Raw genomic sequence first — 17,526 nt, forward strand, 5'->3', positions numbered from 1 at the left:
TCTATTATGATTTTGACTTTTGGTCTTATTTGATTGACTTTTAATGTTTTGACTTTAGTCTTAATTGATTGACTTTTAATATCTTGACTTTAGTCTTGCTTAATTGACTTTAATTTTGACTTTAGTCTCACTTGATTGACTTTAATACCTTGACTTTAGTCTTGCTTGATTGACTTTAATTTTTGGAGAACCCCCCTCTATTATATCTGTAATTCTTTGGACCCCCAAATAGAGGGGTCCTTAAAGAAATATCTCACGAACCCTCAACAATTTTGCCCGAGAGTCCGATTGATCGATTTCTTTAGTTCAAAATTTTAAATTAATTTCATTAATGTTTCAATTTAATTATTTAATGTTTTATTTATTAATTTCAAAAATTTTAATTATGAAAATTGTGAAATTACCGTTTTACCCCCGGAGAGGACTTTTCACGTTTTAAGTCGGTTTTTAATGTTTTAGGATGTTTTAGAATCGATTTTTCGTAAGGAATTCAATGGAAATATTAGTTTGTGTCATTTATGAAATTGTTTTGTGTGAAATGGTCATGAACTTTATGAGGGGCATTTTCGTAATTTTGTTAAATTCTGTGAAAATTGGCGAAATGATTTATTTGATTTTAATTTGTTATTTTATGTGTTTTAATGAGTTTTTCTAATCGTAACGTAGGCTCTAGGGTTGTTTTGATGTTAGGGGTATTTTGGTAATTTGGTCATTTTTAGTGATTTTTATCGTGAAGCTTCTTTTTGGTCTGCAAGATGATGATTTCTATGTTTCTGGAGTCGTATTTTCCTAGTGTAGCGTAGTTTCTAAGATTTTGTCAGTTCGAGATATCTTATCTGGATTTCTGAAACACATCTGGTAACAAAATAAAGCAATGGAATACACATCCATCATTGAGAATCATTACGATCGGGTTGACGAGTTGATTAATCAGGCGGATGCACAAATGGGGTGTCTACACTCATTTTAGACTATCAAGAGACAACGTGGGTTATGATTTAATTTTATTTAAAGAACTTGCATTTTCTCTTTCTATCAATCTCTTTATTTTTCTTTAGAAAATTCTTAGGATGTAATGAAGAACTTTTATTTATCTCAAATAGGTTGAACCTCGACCTTGGGCATGAAATACTTGCGACGCTTTGATCGAAAGGATGGAGGTTGAAGTCTTTTTTAACTCATCGAATCTTACATGCATCATAATGTATATAACACACACACCATACATATTTAGCCATGATGAACAAATATGTCATCCCCTTGATGAGATTGAAACACTGAGTTTCTAACTAAGTATGCATGTATCAAGGTTATGGTTCTAGGGAATTCCAACCATGAAATCTCTCTACAAAACTTAAACCAACATTCCCACTTATGTAAAAAAGTGTAAACCAACATTTTAACACTAACATCAAATCCCTTCCTTAAAAGGTACATTTCCACTCTATGCACACATTCACACCTCTTTATGCATTGTTTAATTATTTTTCAAAGTGATCAAGTCTCAAGGGTAAAACACTTTATGGTGGAGAGAAAAGGGTGCCTAATACCTACGTCATTTCCTAATCGAATCTTTTTACCTAGAGTTTAAGTAGATCGTGTCTTTTTCCACAAATAAAAGTCATTACAAAATGTTAAAAAATCAATATTCTTAAAAAACCAATTTAGGTCCCCATTCACACCCATTTCTAAAAAATAATGGTGATGACTTTAAACAACGCAATATTAAGGTTTGTAATGAACATCTCATGTCTACAAGGTTGAATGTAAATGTATTTTTGTCATTTACTATTAATTAATTTATTAGCTAAGCACGGTTTTAAATCTCATCTGAGACTAAGATGATATCATCCACTAATGAGATAGGTTGACAAGTCATCTCAAATTTGATATGTTTCTCAAAGTTGTTCCATTATCTCATTGTTGAATGAGATGACTCGAATAAATCGAACAACTCGTTTGAGATGACTCGATTTTGTTTACAGACGATACGTCAAAACGAATTTTAAAACCATGCAGCTAAAAGCAACTCCAACTCAAATAGGCATATTTGGTAGGCATTTTATTGTGGAGAGTCATTTTAACTTTTCAAAGGAAGTTCACTCCAACCATTCTAGCCAAAATAACTTACTACAAATTTAGCTACAATGAAATGTTTTATAATTGACATTATTTTTTATTGCCAATAGATAGAGAGAAAAAAAAAACTTACTCTCTTCTTTTGCCTCTTCTTAGAGGCAGAGCTAGTAAGGAAGTAGTGGGGGTACTTGCTTTGAGATACCTCTTATTTTCAACAATTATATGCTTTATTTGCCCCCATCCCCTCACCTCCCTCTAATTTTTGCCCCCCTTCAATTTTTTTAAGGTGAAGTTGCCTCTTGACTAGGTCTTCTCTCATTGACTAATTTAAAATGACCTAAATATCATTTTCGTCAACTTTTAACATAAAATCTATGAATATCTTTCCAAAACTATTCATCTAAAAGCTCTTTAGTATACCATTAACTATAGTTTTTCCCCTCTACAAAAAAAAATCTTGGCACCACTCCTGTTTCCCCTTCTTTCTCTCTTTACAAAATATTTTCGAATGGAGAGTCCTAGTCCAAGTGCATTGGAGTGCTTTCAAAAGGTCCTGATTCTGTAAAATAACAGTTGTAAGAGGATATAGAATTAAAGTGCATTGGAGTTATTCTAATACCATGATTAATTTCCACGGAAAGTTGAAAGGGTATAATTTAAGAGAGATTATATTACCATACCAACTTTTATTAATAACACAATTCATATGCAAATCATACTAGAATTAATGCACATCTTCAAGTGCTATTAGTAAAAGTGGGGGGGCGATAAGAGCTTTCTTATTTAAAGATTCGGGATCTAATATCATATTTTTTTTGGGAGAATGACTTTGAAGGACTCTTTATTGAGAATATATACTGAACAATCCCTTCGTAAAGGATTCGGATCATTTAAATCTTACCTAATAAAATAGTAGTCTATTAAGGATCTTTTGAAGATTTTTTTAAAAGAAAAATACTTAAAATACCCTTTTAACAATTTTACAAAGTGTTTAATCTAAAAATATAGGGAGTCAAATAAAAAACTTAATCAATTTATTTAGTTATTAATATTTATGTGAAAAATAAAAATAAAAATTTTATTTCTTAAAAACTAAATTCAATATAATTATATTTGACTCATTTGTGTTGATTTGCTAATTTTTGAGTTGAATCAATTCGATGAACATTAAAGTAGGGGTGCACATTGGATTGGGCAAATCTGAGAACTGAACCAATCCGAAACCTTTTGGATTTGATTGGTTCGGATTGAGCATGATTTGGTTCGGGTGCGGATTGTAAAAAAAAATTCGATTGATTTGATTCAATTTTGGATTAGGGGTAATAGAACCAAGCCAATTCGAGAACCGAACCAATTCGAAGTATCTATTATAATATATATATTATAATTATCTAAAAATAAAACCCTTTCTTAGTTTCGTTATTCTATTCTCTATTATCTCTTCTTCAAGTTTGAAGAAAATCTAGCCGTCGTTCGTCTCCCTCACCTCGCCGCGCTCCACTTGCCGTCTCGTCGAAAAATGAAGAGGTAACCTATCTCTTTTTCTCTCTCAACTATGTCAGTATGTTACCGAGAGGTAACTCATCAAAGTCATCAACTTCATTTCCTTTATTTTTCTCTAACAAAAACTTATAAAAAATGTACAAATCTCTCTTTCAACTCTCAAATGGATCTACCCATTTATGAAAAAACTTTATCAAAGAGTTTGATTCCTTATTTTTTTACGAGAACCTTTATGCGTGTCTGTTAGATGAAATATACTATACGAACCTAGACTTTCGTTAATCTACCATTTATGGATTAGTTTCCTCACTAATCCATCCAAAATACCAATTTTTAAATTGTAATTTTTTTTTGTCTCGTTGAACTTCCTCTAATTTTCAATTTTTACAAATTTCAGTTAAATTTTAATCATAAAATCATTTTCATTTTAAAAATAGGCATTATTTATGATCTTATTTAAAGGATTCCTCTTTTGAAAGAAAAATACTAGTTTTTCTATTTTGAAAGAATGAAAATCGAGAACCGATTTGAACCAAGGTTGGTTTGGATTGGTTCGACTCTATAGGGTAGTTGGATTGGTTCGGTTTCAAATTTGTAGAACAGATCATGTTTGATTCAGTTCCAATTTTGTCAAAATCCGAACCATGTGCACCCCTACATTAAAGTCGAGTTTTAAAATTATATTTTAATTATTTTAAATTATTTATATATTATAATAAATCTAATATATATAGATCAAATCAGTTTGATGATGATCATATTCATCTCCATCATCATCATCATCATCATTGGTGTAGTCATTATCATTTTTGTGATTTAAAGATTACTTGTTTTGGTAAGTAAAATAAGTTTTTTTTTTTTTTTTAAATTGATCAATAAGAGATGACTATAGTTAAGGGACATGTCATTAATTATAGCTCAGATATTCTCAAATAAACATGTTTCTTTAAACTTCAAAAATCATTGAAAGGGTAGTTACGGTACTTTCAATTTAATTTTTTTTGTTAGATTAATATTTGATAATTTTAGTACTAAAGAGTCCATATTTTTCTAGAAGGGACTTTTTGACACATATTTTCAAAAAATGATTGTGTGCCACCTATGTTTTTCACGAGTCAACGGATCTCAACTCATATAAAATATAAAATAACAAATTGATTAAGACTGACGTTCCATGTTTTAAAGACTATTTTAAAAAGAGCTACTATTGCCACACCAATTCATTTATAAATCACCCAATAGTTGCATATGGTTGGTGGGGCAATAGTAAAAATTGATATGGCAATGGCACCTCTCTATTTTAAATCCTCCTATGCTTTCAAACTGATGGCATACATCTTAGCATTGGTGTCCTCTACCACATACATAAAAAATAACCTAAAATGCCCTTGTATTTATCCTTAACTTGAAAATCCTTGATTTTTTTTTTAAATCCAAAATCAAGTCAACTTCAACCACTTAGGTAAAATCTTTTTACCCTCATCGATGACCACTCGTTACTTACTTATTTCTAGCCACGAGAACAATATGTGATTTTTGACGAGCTTTAGAAGACACGTTTTTTTGAAAGAAAAATGATGTAACTTTGTTTACAAGTCAATGAGGAGGGTATGTAGGTCATTTTACACTAGTTTATAGTAGAAAACCTAGGTCAAGGAGCATGTGAATATAAAAAATATTCACAAAAACATGGAAAAAGACATGTCAAAATCTTCTGAATTTTGAGTTGCGCCCATGTTTTCCAATTGATGATATGACCCCTTGACCTCAGTCTTCACAATGGACAAATATAAAATGACCTAAATGCTCTTATCTTCACCATACAACCAAAATAAAACCTTTTGTAGTTTAAAACAATGGGTTGAAAAAGTTTAAATAGAACAACATTAATTTACCAGTACTTGAAGACCATGAAAATGACTAATATTGGGAAAGAACAATCAAGTTAAAGATGAGGATATTTAGGTAATTTTTCATTAATCTATTAGAGAAGACTGAGGTCAAGCTAGATAACATAAGTTTGTTGTCCTTCTTCCTACAAAAAATTGCCACGTTTGTGGTGGAAAAACTTACAGCCGCCTCGTTCCAATTAATGTTGCCTCTACCCTCTCTCGAGTTAGCCAACTCTCTTTTTCTTATTTTATTATTATTATTTATTGTGATCTAGAGCGGTGCTAGTCACTATAACAACCTACATTTCCCACGTGGCATGTTTTTACTGGAATCTATAAATATCAGCGGCGTGTTAAGATTTAGTTAGGTGGTACAAGCTCCAACCAAAACGAGCCACGTAGACATCAACCTAGATTATTAGGAACGGAACGCTGTTCTGGATCCCGATTCTATTATATATTTATATTTGCCCTCTCTCATGGCCCGTGAGAGACTCAACTACTCCCAATAGAGGGACCAAAATAAAAAGTCTATTAAAACCAAAGTCGTCCGAAGTAACAGTCGCTCCTCCCTGCGCATGATAGCTTCTCCTCCAACTCTTCGACACTGCCACCGCTCGTTTCTTTGGCGATAGAATCTCTCGTTGCTATCTTACGCCTCCCTGTAAGTTCTCTCTCTCTCTCGCTCGCGTGTTTACGTATGGTTTTCTTGTTCGTTTTTCTGCTTGAAGTCTCTGTACCTACGGCGCACGATAGAATTCTTGACTGGATTTATAGTTTGGTAATTTAGTAGAGATTTCTAGGGTTTATTGATGATCCGATCGGACGTGATTTTCAATATTGGAAAACCGTCTCGTCTCGTCTCGTCTCGTTTATGAACGTTCCCGAGAGGACTCAGAAGAGTCATCTTGTTATTTTGGACGAGATGATGGCGATTTTGCAGATCTGTGAACTAGAAAGAAACAGAAGAACAACTTAGGAAGATGAAGAAGAGAGGAAAACGGTTGCACTTAGTCTTCCGATCTCCGAGTTGACTCGTGCGAGTCATGTCGGTTCTGACGATTTTTAAAATATTTGTAAAATTTAAGATTTAAAATTTCCATTTATGTGGAAAATTATTGCAATCACTCTCAGTACTTTTGACTTATCCTCCATTTATTTTTTAACATTTTAGATATATATATTTTTACTAATGTAAGATTACCTAAATGACCTTATCTTCAACGTTTAGCCAATAAAACTCAAAATTTTTTTTTCTCAAAAAAAAAAAAAAAAAAAAAAGGAACAAATATGCATCTTTCTTTCTCTTCAACATAGATGATAAATAGTTTTTAATATAATTAATCTCACCTTCAATCCATGATTTTTTCAAAACTCTTTAACTTTTCTACAAAAAATTCCTTTCTTTGCCCTTGAATTTTTATGGTTGAAGTAGATAGAATCTTAAGAATGAACATGAAGCTTAAAGTTAATTTATCTCCAGAAGTTTAAAGGTTATTGGTTTTAGGAACAAAATTCAAATTTTGTGTTGGTTAAATGTCGAAGATGATGGCATCCAAGTCATTTTCTTTTAACCTACTAGAGTAGACTGAGGTGAAGGGGTATGTCAAATATTCTTTATTTGCATCTAGGTCAATTTGGTAAATTTTCGAAATTAGATCCGATTGGACAATCTCAACCGTCCAATCAAGATTATCCTCTGGGTTCCTGTCATGAGATTCAGTCCATCATGGTGGGTTGGCAAGTTAGACGGTCTATACCTTCTTTCCCACGTTTTCCATGTTTACCCTTTAAAAACCATTTTTTTGCTACTTTCCGTACTTACATACAAATACAAGGAGGGCAGTTTAGACATTTGAGAGAGAGAATTATTAGCTGTTCTTTCTTTGACTTTAACAAAGCCGCTATGCTTTTAGGTTGGAAGCTTTTTCGTCTCTCTGTTTTTTTATGAAAATTTTAAAAACATTGTGGGCCCAATTGATTGAGGGTTCCACTTTTTCTTCGTTTGCAAGAAAAAAAAAAAAAATCTTTTTTAACTGGAAATATATTTTTCCCAAAATTTTTGTCATGCAATTCCAATTTGCAAATTTTTTCAGTGGTCGTGCAAAATGCAAATAGTGTTGTTGTGGAAATTTTGGTGGAAAAACTACGAGATATATCTTTAGTCTCCTATAAAAGACCGGGGTCAAGGTGTAAATGTTGGATATTAATAATACAGGGAGTATTTAAGATATTCACCAAATCTTTGAGGGGTATGTCTAAAATATGATTGATTGAAAGCTAGTCAATCTGACAAAAATGGTCCCGTCATAAAGGCGTGTCACATGGTCACACGGCTTTTGGTGCAGTGCTACCTACCTCCACATAAGCCAGATAGCGTCTTGTTTGGAGCAATCACATCAGCATTATATATATATATATATATATTAAAAAAAATCCCTGGGCCCACGTCTTTTGCATCATCTTTTGTCTTTGTTTATGTTTAGTTGGAGGTTATAGCATTATAGGTTAGGTTTGATTGATTGTTTGGCAGTGTCTTTAATTGAGCTCCTTTCGTTGCTAAACGTGTCTGTATCCTACACTTCATGGAGGTTTGTAACTAATTGACTTACATTCTCTTTTAGATGCCATTTGTAAACTAAAAATTGGTTAGGGAACCACTATTTTGTATGGACCGGTGGTTCGACCATTGAATCATTTGAACCTCTGATTTATATCAACTAATTTGTAATAAAAATGCATTAAAATTTTTTTTTCAGTTACCATGCTTTTCTTAATGGGAGTAATCAAATATGAGCAGTGACAATGACACCTCCCCCCCTCTTCCGACACATGCCCCATCACGGAACCATAGATCAGTTGCCTCGAGATACACAAGAAAAAGATTTATGATTATGCATATCTCGAGGCAAATGATCTACGGTTCTGTGATGGGGCGTGTGTGTTAGAAAATCACTACACATCAAATATTAGTAACTAGTATATAATAGTATTTTTTTTTAAAGATTCTATTACCACACCAACTTATCCTAAGAGCATCCCAATTCATATTCATTTGTTGAAAATTCTATTGAGTTTGGGTGAGTCATGCAAATTTTCTGCAAGGCAAGCACATCATTTGCATTTTGTAATGAAGTACCCTAAAAATTGATTTCAGCTTGTTGTTTGCAAATAATTTGTAGCATACCAAGCAAGGCTGAAATCACGAAAGAATTAGCACACAACTTGGGGTGCTCTTAGTAAACATAGGTGTGGCATTAGAAACTCTCTATTTTTGTTTTTAAATTTGAATGATCCAAATTTAGTGGGTTTGTATCTAACCCGAGTTGGATCCGGGTTACATACAGATCCATCCTTATATCTGCCTAGATCAGAATGATATATTGCTTTGAATTTTTTTTTTTTTGAACTTCTCAAAATATCTTTTATCTACTACTTTATTATAACATGAATTCTTAGAAAATAAGAATTATAATAGTAAAATAGAATAATACAATAAATAGAAAACATATAACAAAAAATGTTGAACAATAAAAAATTATTCGAACTGAATCAAGTAATTTGGTCGGGTCGGATCTGAATCTAGATTTAGTGTAATCAATATGGTTAGGGCATACTTTTAGCTAATAAGATCCAAATTGAACTCGGACACGGATCCGAATAAAAAATCGGATTTGAATATGGATATACTCATATCTAACCCCGAAGCCAACCCATTTTGATCCCTAGATTAGAATATGTTTCATCATAATTAATCATACTTATTTAAGATAATAAATATTTAAATTATCAAAAATTAATTATTTTATCAAAATATATAAACCCAGATGACTCGGTTGAATTTTATTAACTATATCAATATTTTTCAAGTAACAGAGGAATCGAATCTTATCTCAATCAAATGCGAGAACAATTCATCGTCTGAATTACTACAGGAAATCAAACACTGGAGTTCATTTAATGAGATAGAATGAATTCCAACAACTCCTACTCCAAATCAAACTACCTTACCATTTGATGGGTTATTGGGAAACGGGTTCTTGTCAACTTTAGATTCCCATTGATTGATTTCTTGTTCTGTGGGGGTCATTTGACATCCCTTATCAATGGATCAGGTCCGGTTCGGTCCGGTCTTTGAGATGGGTTTTGTATTGGATTCAAATCAGGTCGGCTTGGTTTCATTGACCCTTGAATCAATTGGTTAGAAATGGGTTGGATCATAGGTGGTCCGATGCTTAAAGGAACATGACCACTTCCTTTTAATTTTTCTTTTTATATTATGGGATCGACTAGTTGCACACCACTAATTGTTGGTTGCACATTAATCTAAAAAAATCCTTTATTATTATTATTATTATTATTATTATTAATTTTTTGCACATTTTTTATAATCTCTATTTTAGCTGATTGCTTGCACTCCAATGCATAACTATTTAGGGTTTAACCTTTATTTTTACTAGTATCTTTGTATTCTCTGCTTGCACACTACTTTGCTCGTGCTTTGTGATTGATTTTGCTTGTGTTTTCTTTGGCTTCAACTTAAGGTACTGATTTTCTAATCTTTGTTTAGAGATTAATATGAACGCATGTGTTTTTTAAGGGGACGTAACTTTGTAAGTATGGTTACGAAAGGACAAAGTGTTTCTTGCAAAAAAAAAAAAAAAAAGCAGTGCAACGCTTTTTTGAATTATTTTTGTAGTGTAACCATCCAAATGCAGTGCAAAGGCAAATTTTATTTTTAAGTGATGGAGTGCAATTAATTGGTTATGGGCGGTGTGCAACTGGTCGGTCCCTTACATATATATATATATATATGTAATTTCCTGAATTTGGGTATTATTATAAAAAAAAAAGTTGGTGTGTGTGGGAATAAGAAAATGAAGATTCCTAAGGACTGGTTTTCAATTTCTCATTAAAATTTCGCAGGACTTGAACGCAACAAGGGAAAATGGAGAATGACGAGCTAAATGAGAAGCTTTTGGTAGTGAGAGAGGAAAATGATACGAGGAGCTTGAAAGATAGAACATGGGAAGAGACAAAAAAGCTTTGGATTGTAGCTGGTCCTGCTATATTCACGAGATTTTCAACTTTTGGGATCTCTGTTATCAGCCAGGCTTTTGTTGGACACATTGGCTCTGTAGAATTGGCTGCCTTTGCACTCGTCCAAACAGTCCTTCTAAGGTTTGCTAACGGTATCCTGGTACGTGTCATCCTCTCCTTCTCTGGTTGGACATCTTTTTAGTCTCAAATGAGGTTTGAACTTTGAACTAACATCAAACATGCGGCTGAGATGGTAAAATACGCTCATATAGATTCTTTTGTAATACGAATCTCCAAGAAATCTGAATAGAAGTCTTAACACATGTTTTCTCTCACTTCTTTGTCCTCTGGTTTTTTTTTTTTTTTGGTAAAAAAGAAACTTAACTTACCTTAAGGGCATAAAGGTAAATTCATTAAATTGTAATAATGGACAAAGGGGTAGATAATATTGTCGGTCATGGTTGGACACAAAAGTGTCGAGCTACCAATATACTATTGCCATGTATAAGGGAGTTAATGTGGGCCTTTCAGGCTTGAATTTGACTTGTATGACTGTTTTGGGCTGAATTTAGTTAAAATTTATCAATAAAAACAAGTCCGGGATCAGCACATTGATACACCTAGTCATGTGTATCAAAGAAAAACAATAATCTAGGTGGATCCCGTAAGTAGCATGTGTTCTCTTGCCAGAGGTTACTATATCATTGGTTTTTGAGTCATTTTCTAGGAAACTTAGATGATATAGGATCCAATACAGTGTCCCGTTCCTATAAAATAGGATAGGTGTCTACGTGGCATAAAAGGCATGTTTTAATTGGTATTCAAAACACCTCGGCTCCTAATCAAGCCATTCACGCAGCCCAATGTGTTTATTTCCTAACCAAATCATGCCACCTAAACCGTGCCTACCTATGGAAATGGGACACCATATGGGATCTCGATTCTAATTAGATACGAGCAATATTTCAAACATGAATTCCATGCAAGTCCACCACTACAGAAAGAGTTTTTTTTTTCTTGGCAAGTACGGTCGTTAGTTGTAAAAGTGAAATTGGGTTCACTAGGGTTTGAACCTAGGTTATGAGATCAACTCTCCACGCACCTTTACCAACTTAGCTAAGTTGGCACTGTCACAAGAAGAAAGTCGTTGATGTTGGTTTTTGAGGGTGTATGTTGTCCAATGCCTGACTTCCATCTTTACATGGCAAGCTTTACCATATCATCTGTCTAAAGAAAATTCAATGGACCCTACTCTTCTATTTATTTTCTTTGACCCTTGAACCCATTGTGAATTCATCCACATAAATTTGAATTTTGTTTACTTAATGCATAGTTCTTTATATGGTTTCTATAGGTTGAGTTTCTTTTTTGAGAAAATATTTAATAATGAGAATATTTGAATAAGTTTGATTCTTCATTGACATGTGCATATGATATTTGCTCACCATCCGGGTTGTGACCCTGACACATAGGATAGATGGAAATGTTGCTTAATTTATCTATAATTTGAAAATTTTTCTAGCCCTTTTGTGACGTGGGGCATTTATTTTGAGTTATGGCATATTTTTTTGTTTTCACTCTCAATAACAAAAGACTTGGCTCTGGGTATAGTGGAATGGACGAAAAAATCTTTAGGATAATGCTTTGTTGTTGATATTTGTCTTCGTTTACATTTATGGCGGAATGGTGATATTTTTTCTTACTTGGAATTACAGCTAGGTATGTCAAGTGCACTGGAAACTCTATGTGGGCAAGCGTATGGTGCAAAGCAAGATCACATGTTAGGCATCTATCTCCAGAGATCTTGGATTGTTTTGGTGGGTTGCTCATTGGTACTTCTTCCAATCTTTCTCCTCACCGCTCCGCTCCTAAAGCTTCTAGGCCAAGATCCCCAGATAGCCGACGTTGCTGGGGTCATCTCTCTATGGTTAATACCGGTGCTATTTGCCTTCGTTGTGTCATTCACGTGTCAGATGTTTCTCCAAGCACAGAGCAAAAACATGATCATTGCCTACTTGGCCGCGGCATCACTAATCATCCATGTTTTCTTATCGTGGCTTTTGACAGTTAAATATAAGTATGGCCTTTCTGGTGCAATGATTTCCACCCTCATTGCGTATTGGATTCCCAATTTGGGTCAACTTTCCTTTGTTATCTTTGGTGGGTGCCCTGAAACATGGAAAGGGTTCTCATGGCTTGCTTTCAAGGATCTCTGGCCTGTCGTCAGACTCTCCATATCTTCTGGTGCCATGGTCTGGTAGGTTCACTTATATGACCAAATTGCTTACACAACTTGTCTGTTGCTGAGAATGAGTTTAATGCGAGTGGTTCTCCTAAAAAAATTATGTGAACTGCGAAAAACTAATATGTGTCCCTAAGAGCCCCTTAATAATAAAGCTTGAGGTGTAACACGTTTTAGGCCCACTAATCCTATCGTATGATCTTTGGTGGACTAATACACTAATAATAAACTCGATCATGATTGATTCCTAGTTGTTGTTTTGATCATTTTTTTTGGTTTGTTGTCTTTATATAATGGTATGATGCTGCTAAAATTTTAACTGAACGTCACTTTAGCCTTTTCTCTATTATGGTAAGGTGGCATAGAGTAGGATGAATACAACCACCTGATTCATGATGTGAACCAAGAACTTGATAATTTCATTAAAGAAGCAATATATTGATGTCTAATTGAGAAAACTGCTAATAAATCCCTTGATAGAAAAAAAAAATTGATTTGTTTTTTTCTTGTGACCTGTTGTCTTGAACAGTCTTGAGCTCTGGTACAACTCCATATTGGTTCTTTTAACAGGAAACATGTCAAATGCTGAAGTAGCTATTGATGCTCTCTCTATCTGGTACTTGTGACCTTTGATATTTTTCTTTCTTTTATTTACTATTTTTTTTTTCTTTTGCTAATTTTGTTGATTTCTTTCATCGATTAAATGATATAAAATATTTTTAATTTCTCACACAGCCTCAACATCAATGGGTGGGAGATGATGATATCTCTTGGTTTCTTGGCTGCAGCAAGGTACCTTTTTATACTTTTTCTTTGAAACATTCTTATTAATAGAAGTGAAATTCAAATACTAACACCTTTTTCTTATTGAGTAGTTCAACATCCCATTGGTCATTTTTATATTGAATGGGAATGATGTCTACGTGACACGTTTTTCGTAGGAGTTTAAAGCACATTGAGCTCCTAACCAAGCAGTTTTCTACTTGGTACACAGACCTATAAGTTTAATCTCCAACCAAAACGTTCCACATAGACACCCTATCGCAACTCTTTTATATTTGATTTTCAAAAAATTTTGAACAAACATAAAGAAATTGACCAGTCTTAGTACCAGGGGAATCATTTAGCGAAAACTTACGACCAAATCGGATCAGGATTTACTTTGATTCCATCAATATTCTTGATGATAAATTTCTGAGATAATTTTTTCTTACCACTGCTTTGTTTTTTGTTTGAAAAAAAAACAGTGTGCGGGTGTCGAATGAGTTAGGAAGAGGGAGTTCGAAAGCTGCAAAGTTTTCCATAGTGGTGGCCGTCCTTACATCACTGATTATTGGATTTGTGCTATTTGTGTTCTTTCTGTTTTTCCGTGGGAGACTGGCTTACATATTTACAGAGGATAACGCAGTGGCCAAAGCAGTTGCAAATCTTTCACCTCTGTTGGCTGTCTCCATACTTCTCAACAGTGTTCAACCAGTGCTCTCAGGTGAGCTTAGCTTCTAATTCCTCTCTTGACCTTTTCTGTTAGTGTCTACAACTAAAATAACCGGGCTGTCGAATATAAATGTATTAGGGCATGTTTGATTTTAGGGAAAATATTTACTTGGCAAATCTTTTTCCAGGCAAATGATGCACAAGCAAATCCTTTTCCACTTTTTGAGCACATCATGGAAAATGACACGGAAATCTCTTTTAACTCTTTCATTTAAATTTGGTCGTATAGTTTTTTTTTTCTTCTGTTTAGATTTCTTTAGTAAGTCCAGCCTTAGTAAGATTTCAAATTTTACAATCTTACCAAGGGTCGATGTCATAGGAATGTAGAGGACAAAACTCTATAAACTTAACTTTAAAAAGGTTATTTTTCATTGTTAAATTTGGAAGTTCAGTGGGATTTCAATAGCTGCCCATTTTCAAACAAAGGATCAAGTAAAAAATAAATTGTCTTTTTGATTATTATTATTATTTTTTTTGGATCAAGTTTTTTCCATCAAATCTTATAGGGCTGTGGTGTTGGATTGCCATTTTTGAAATCTTACTCAGGAAGGAAAGTGTTCGTCTTTTAAAAAAATGAATTTAAAGTAGAAGGTGGCATGTGCAAACGCACATGTATCTAAAGGGCTTATTTGTAATTTAAAGTACTGATTAAGGGTTTTTTGAAGATTATGTAGTAAAATGGATATTTTGCAGTTTTGTAAACTTACCACCGTGATTATAGGGTCGTGGGTTGCAATTTTTCTGTTTTTGACCAAAATGACTAAAAATGAGGGCATATATGAGATCGAAATTTTGGTGTCATGCGGGAGGGGTGGGTAATCTTGTGCTTTTCCTCACTTTTTAAAATTTTTTTGCTCTCAAACACCGTTATATTTAAATTATCCATGACAAACTATTTTCCAAAGAGTTTGACGTGAAATCAAACATGCCCTTAGTGTTGCTTATGCAATCCAATAAAACTGAAATTATGGTGTTTATTGTTTTTACAAATGATGATAATTTGTTTCCCAAGTAATGGTGTATTGTTTTCATTCACAGGGGTTGCTGTTGGTGCGGGTTGGCAGAGCATCGTAGCTTACGTGAACATAGCATGTTATTACTTGATAGGGATTCCACTTGGAATTGTTCTTGGTTACGTTATACATTTCCAAGTCACAGTGAGTTATACCTTAAAAAATAACATCTATGGCTAAAGAAATTTTGCTATTTTTGAATATTTGTCTTTGAAATCATTCATTTTCTTAGGTAAGTTGCAAATCGTCTTCTTCATAAAGCTAAGCTTTTTCTCTTGACTCTTATTGCTTTGTAGGGGATTTGGATTGGAATGTTGATTGGCACAGCTGTTCAAACTGTTGTTCTTGTAATCATTACCTGGAGAACTGATTGGGATAAACAGGTATTTGAGTTTGTTGATTGGTTTTCTTTCTATAAGTTTGCTTCATGTTGGAGTTGTGGACACTCGGATGAGAGTTTATTAAATGGGTTTGTACAGTACAATTGGCATGAACATGGGTTTAGTTTAGGAAAATATGTTCCTCATTATAGAAAAAAAAGTTACTCGATCGGATTGTGTGTCGTATTTGGGTCAAAATACAATGATTGATGATACTAGGTAAGGTTCTTGAAGTTCGTGTCCTCTTTCCTCATTTAGAACCCGTTTGGATACACATAGAAAAGTAATTTTTTTACTTTTGAAAGTTAAAAAGTTAGAAAGCTCGTTTGGATTCATTTTAGAAAATTACTTTTAAAAAGTAAAAATCATAACTTTTTAAAAAGCAAAAGGAAACTACTTCCTTCCTAGCTGTTTTCTACTTTCTATCTAAACGGGCTCTTAGGAAGAGTAGTTATAGCTTTCTGAAAAATCTCTCTCCATGACATCCCAATGATCCAACACCATGTCATTACCTCCTAATTGTCAATTCCTAGTCGGGAAGTGCCTTTCTCCTATTATCCTATCATGATGTCCCAACTGGAAGTTGCCATTTCGTCTATATGCTGACTTGGTAGGTTTCTCAAAACATTACGAGGACGCCACATCGCTTTTATGTCTACGTCAGGTCCATGTCATCAATGTATGGACCCCCTTCCCATTTTGTAATATCCGCATGATTTTTGCTGAAACTGGAATGAGACATTGATCCCGAAAACCTTGAACGCTGTTGAATATTTCGGATTGTCTGAGAATGTTTCGATTGAGACTGTTTTGATTTTTCTCCAAATCAGCATATTATTGCCTTGACATGAGATTTTTGAAGCTTGAGAATATTTTGTAAATATTTCTAAATTTGTCAGACTGCAGCACTCCCCTTCCAAGAATCCATGAAATTGCTCTCATAAATAATGTAAATTAATTCTGATTTTTGTATGCAGGTGGCGAAGGCTCTACAACGCGTGCAGAAGTGGTTTGTGCCTCAGAATGGAGAGTCCAACGGCAACTCACGACGTGATGTGTGTTAAACATTGAATTTGCTAGGATTCAATATGGTTTTTCTTGATCACTGATGCGGCGATGGAAATCACGCAGTATTTTTGAATGGGAGGACTACCACCACATTGGAGATCATATTTTTTAAAATAGAATTGAACCATTCTCTCCGTTGGATGGATGGGAGGACCGATGATGTTATGTGTTAGAGCTTTATGGCTGCAAGTTTGATATCAGTTTCCTTCTGAGAGATGTATGGCTGTTTTTTGGGGTTTATGTTTCAAATAATTGGAATTCAGATTACGTAACGATATTCAAGGTTCCTAATTCAGATTTGATTAATTGGATGTCTAGACTATTGAAGATGAGATATATATTGATTCTTCACAGAAACAATCCCTACGAGTTACTACATTAATTTCTTCTTGCCACAATTGATTTCGATTCCATTTATGTTTGTAATTAGTTGATAACGGCCCCAATTGCTATTTAAATATCAGTTTGGCATGATATATCATTGAAATCTAAAATTGCATTAAAATTGTTTTCAGGGCCTATTGCACCATATGGTTAGCAAATCTCAAGATAGAATCATTGAGTTTGGTTTGATAGATCAGATTTTTTTTTTTTTTTATATGGTTTTTTATACTGAGAATGAACCAACCTCCCTTGCATTTTTCGAAAATATCTTGTTCAAATTAATTTTACATATTCAAAGGGAGAGCAATTTTATCACTATGGTTTGATCATTATGAGGAATTCTATCTAAGTCAAAAACTTGAGTTGATGAGATTTTCATAAAGAAATCAAATTTGATTGAAATGTTCTTAAATCTTTTTGTTTGTTTGTTT

General features: G+C 33.6%; 1 protein-coding gene across 1 annotated transcript; it reads left to right on the top strand.

Moving 5' to 3' along the window:
• The first annotated feature begins 5,969 nt into the window (after window positions 1-5,969).
• Window positions 5,970-17,071, top strand: LOC147400640 (protein DETOXIFICATION 21-like). The gene is made up of 9 exons (XM_086446412.1): window positions 5,970-6,138; window positions 10,401-10,674; window positions 12,230-12,771; window positions 13,286-13,372; window positions 13,492-13,548; window positions 14,004-14,242; window positions 15,289-15,407; window positions 15,560-15,646; window positions 16,621-17,071. Exons 2-9 carry the CDS (start codon window positions 10,423-10,425, stop codon window positions 16,705-16,707), a joined length of 1,470 nt encoding a protein of 489 aa, XP_086302538.1. The 5' UTR covers window positions 5,970-6,138; window positions 10,401-10,422; the 3' UTR covers window positions 16,708-17,071.
• Window positions 17,072-17,526: the final 455 nt, after the last annotated feature.

This window comes from Akebia trifoliata, chromosome 6 (assembly GCF_017979445.1).
Source record: "Akebia trifoliata isolate Shusen 1 chromosome 6, ASM1797944v1, whole genome shotgun sequence".
NCBI lineage: Eukaryota > Viridiplantae > Streptophyta > Magnoliopsida > Ranunculales > Lardizabalaceae > Akebia > Akebia trifoliata.

Excerpts from the sequence above, each read along its gene's own strand:
- LOC147400640 (XM_086446412.1), top strand. The coding sequence starts at position 10,423 with ATGGAGAATGACGAGCTAAATGAGAAGCTTTTGGTAGTGAGAGAGGAA. Across the intron at positions 13,549-14,003 it reads GGTTTCTTGGCTGCAGCAAG|TGTGCGGGTGTCGAATGAGT; the intron begins GTACCTTTTTAT and ends AAAAAAAAACAG. Across the intron at positions 15,408-15,559 it reads TTATACATTTCCAAGTCACA|GGGATTTGGATTGGAATGTT; the intron begins GTGAGTTATACC and ends ATTGCTTTGTAG.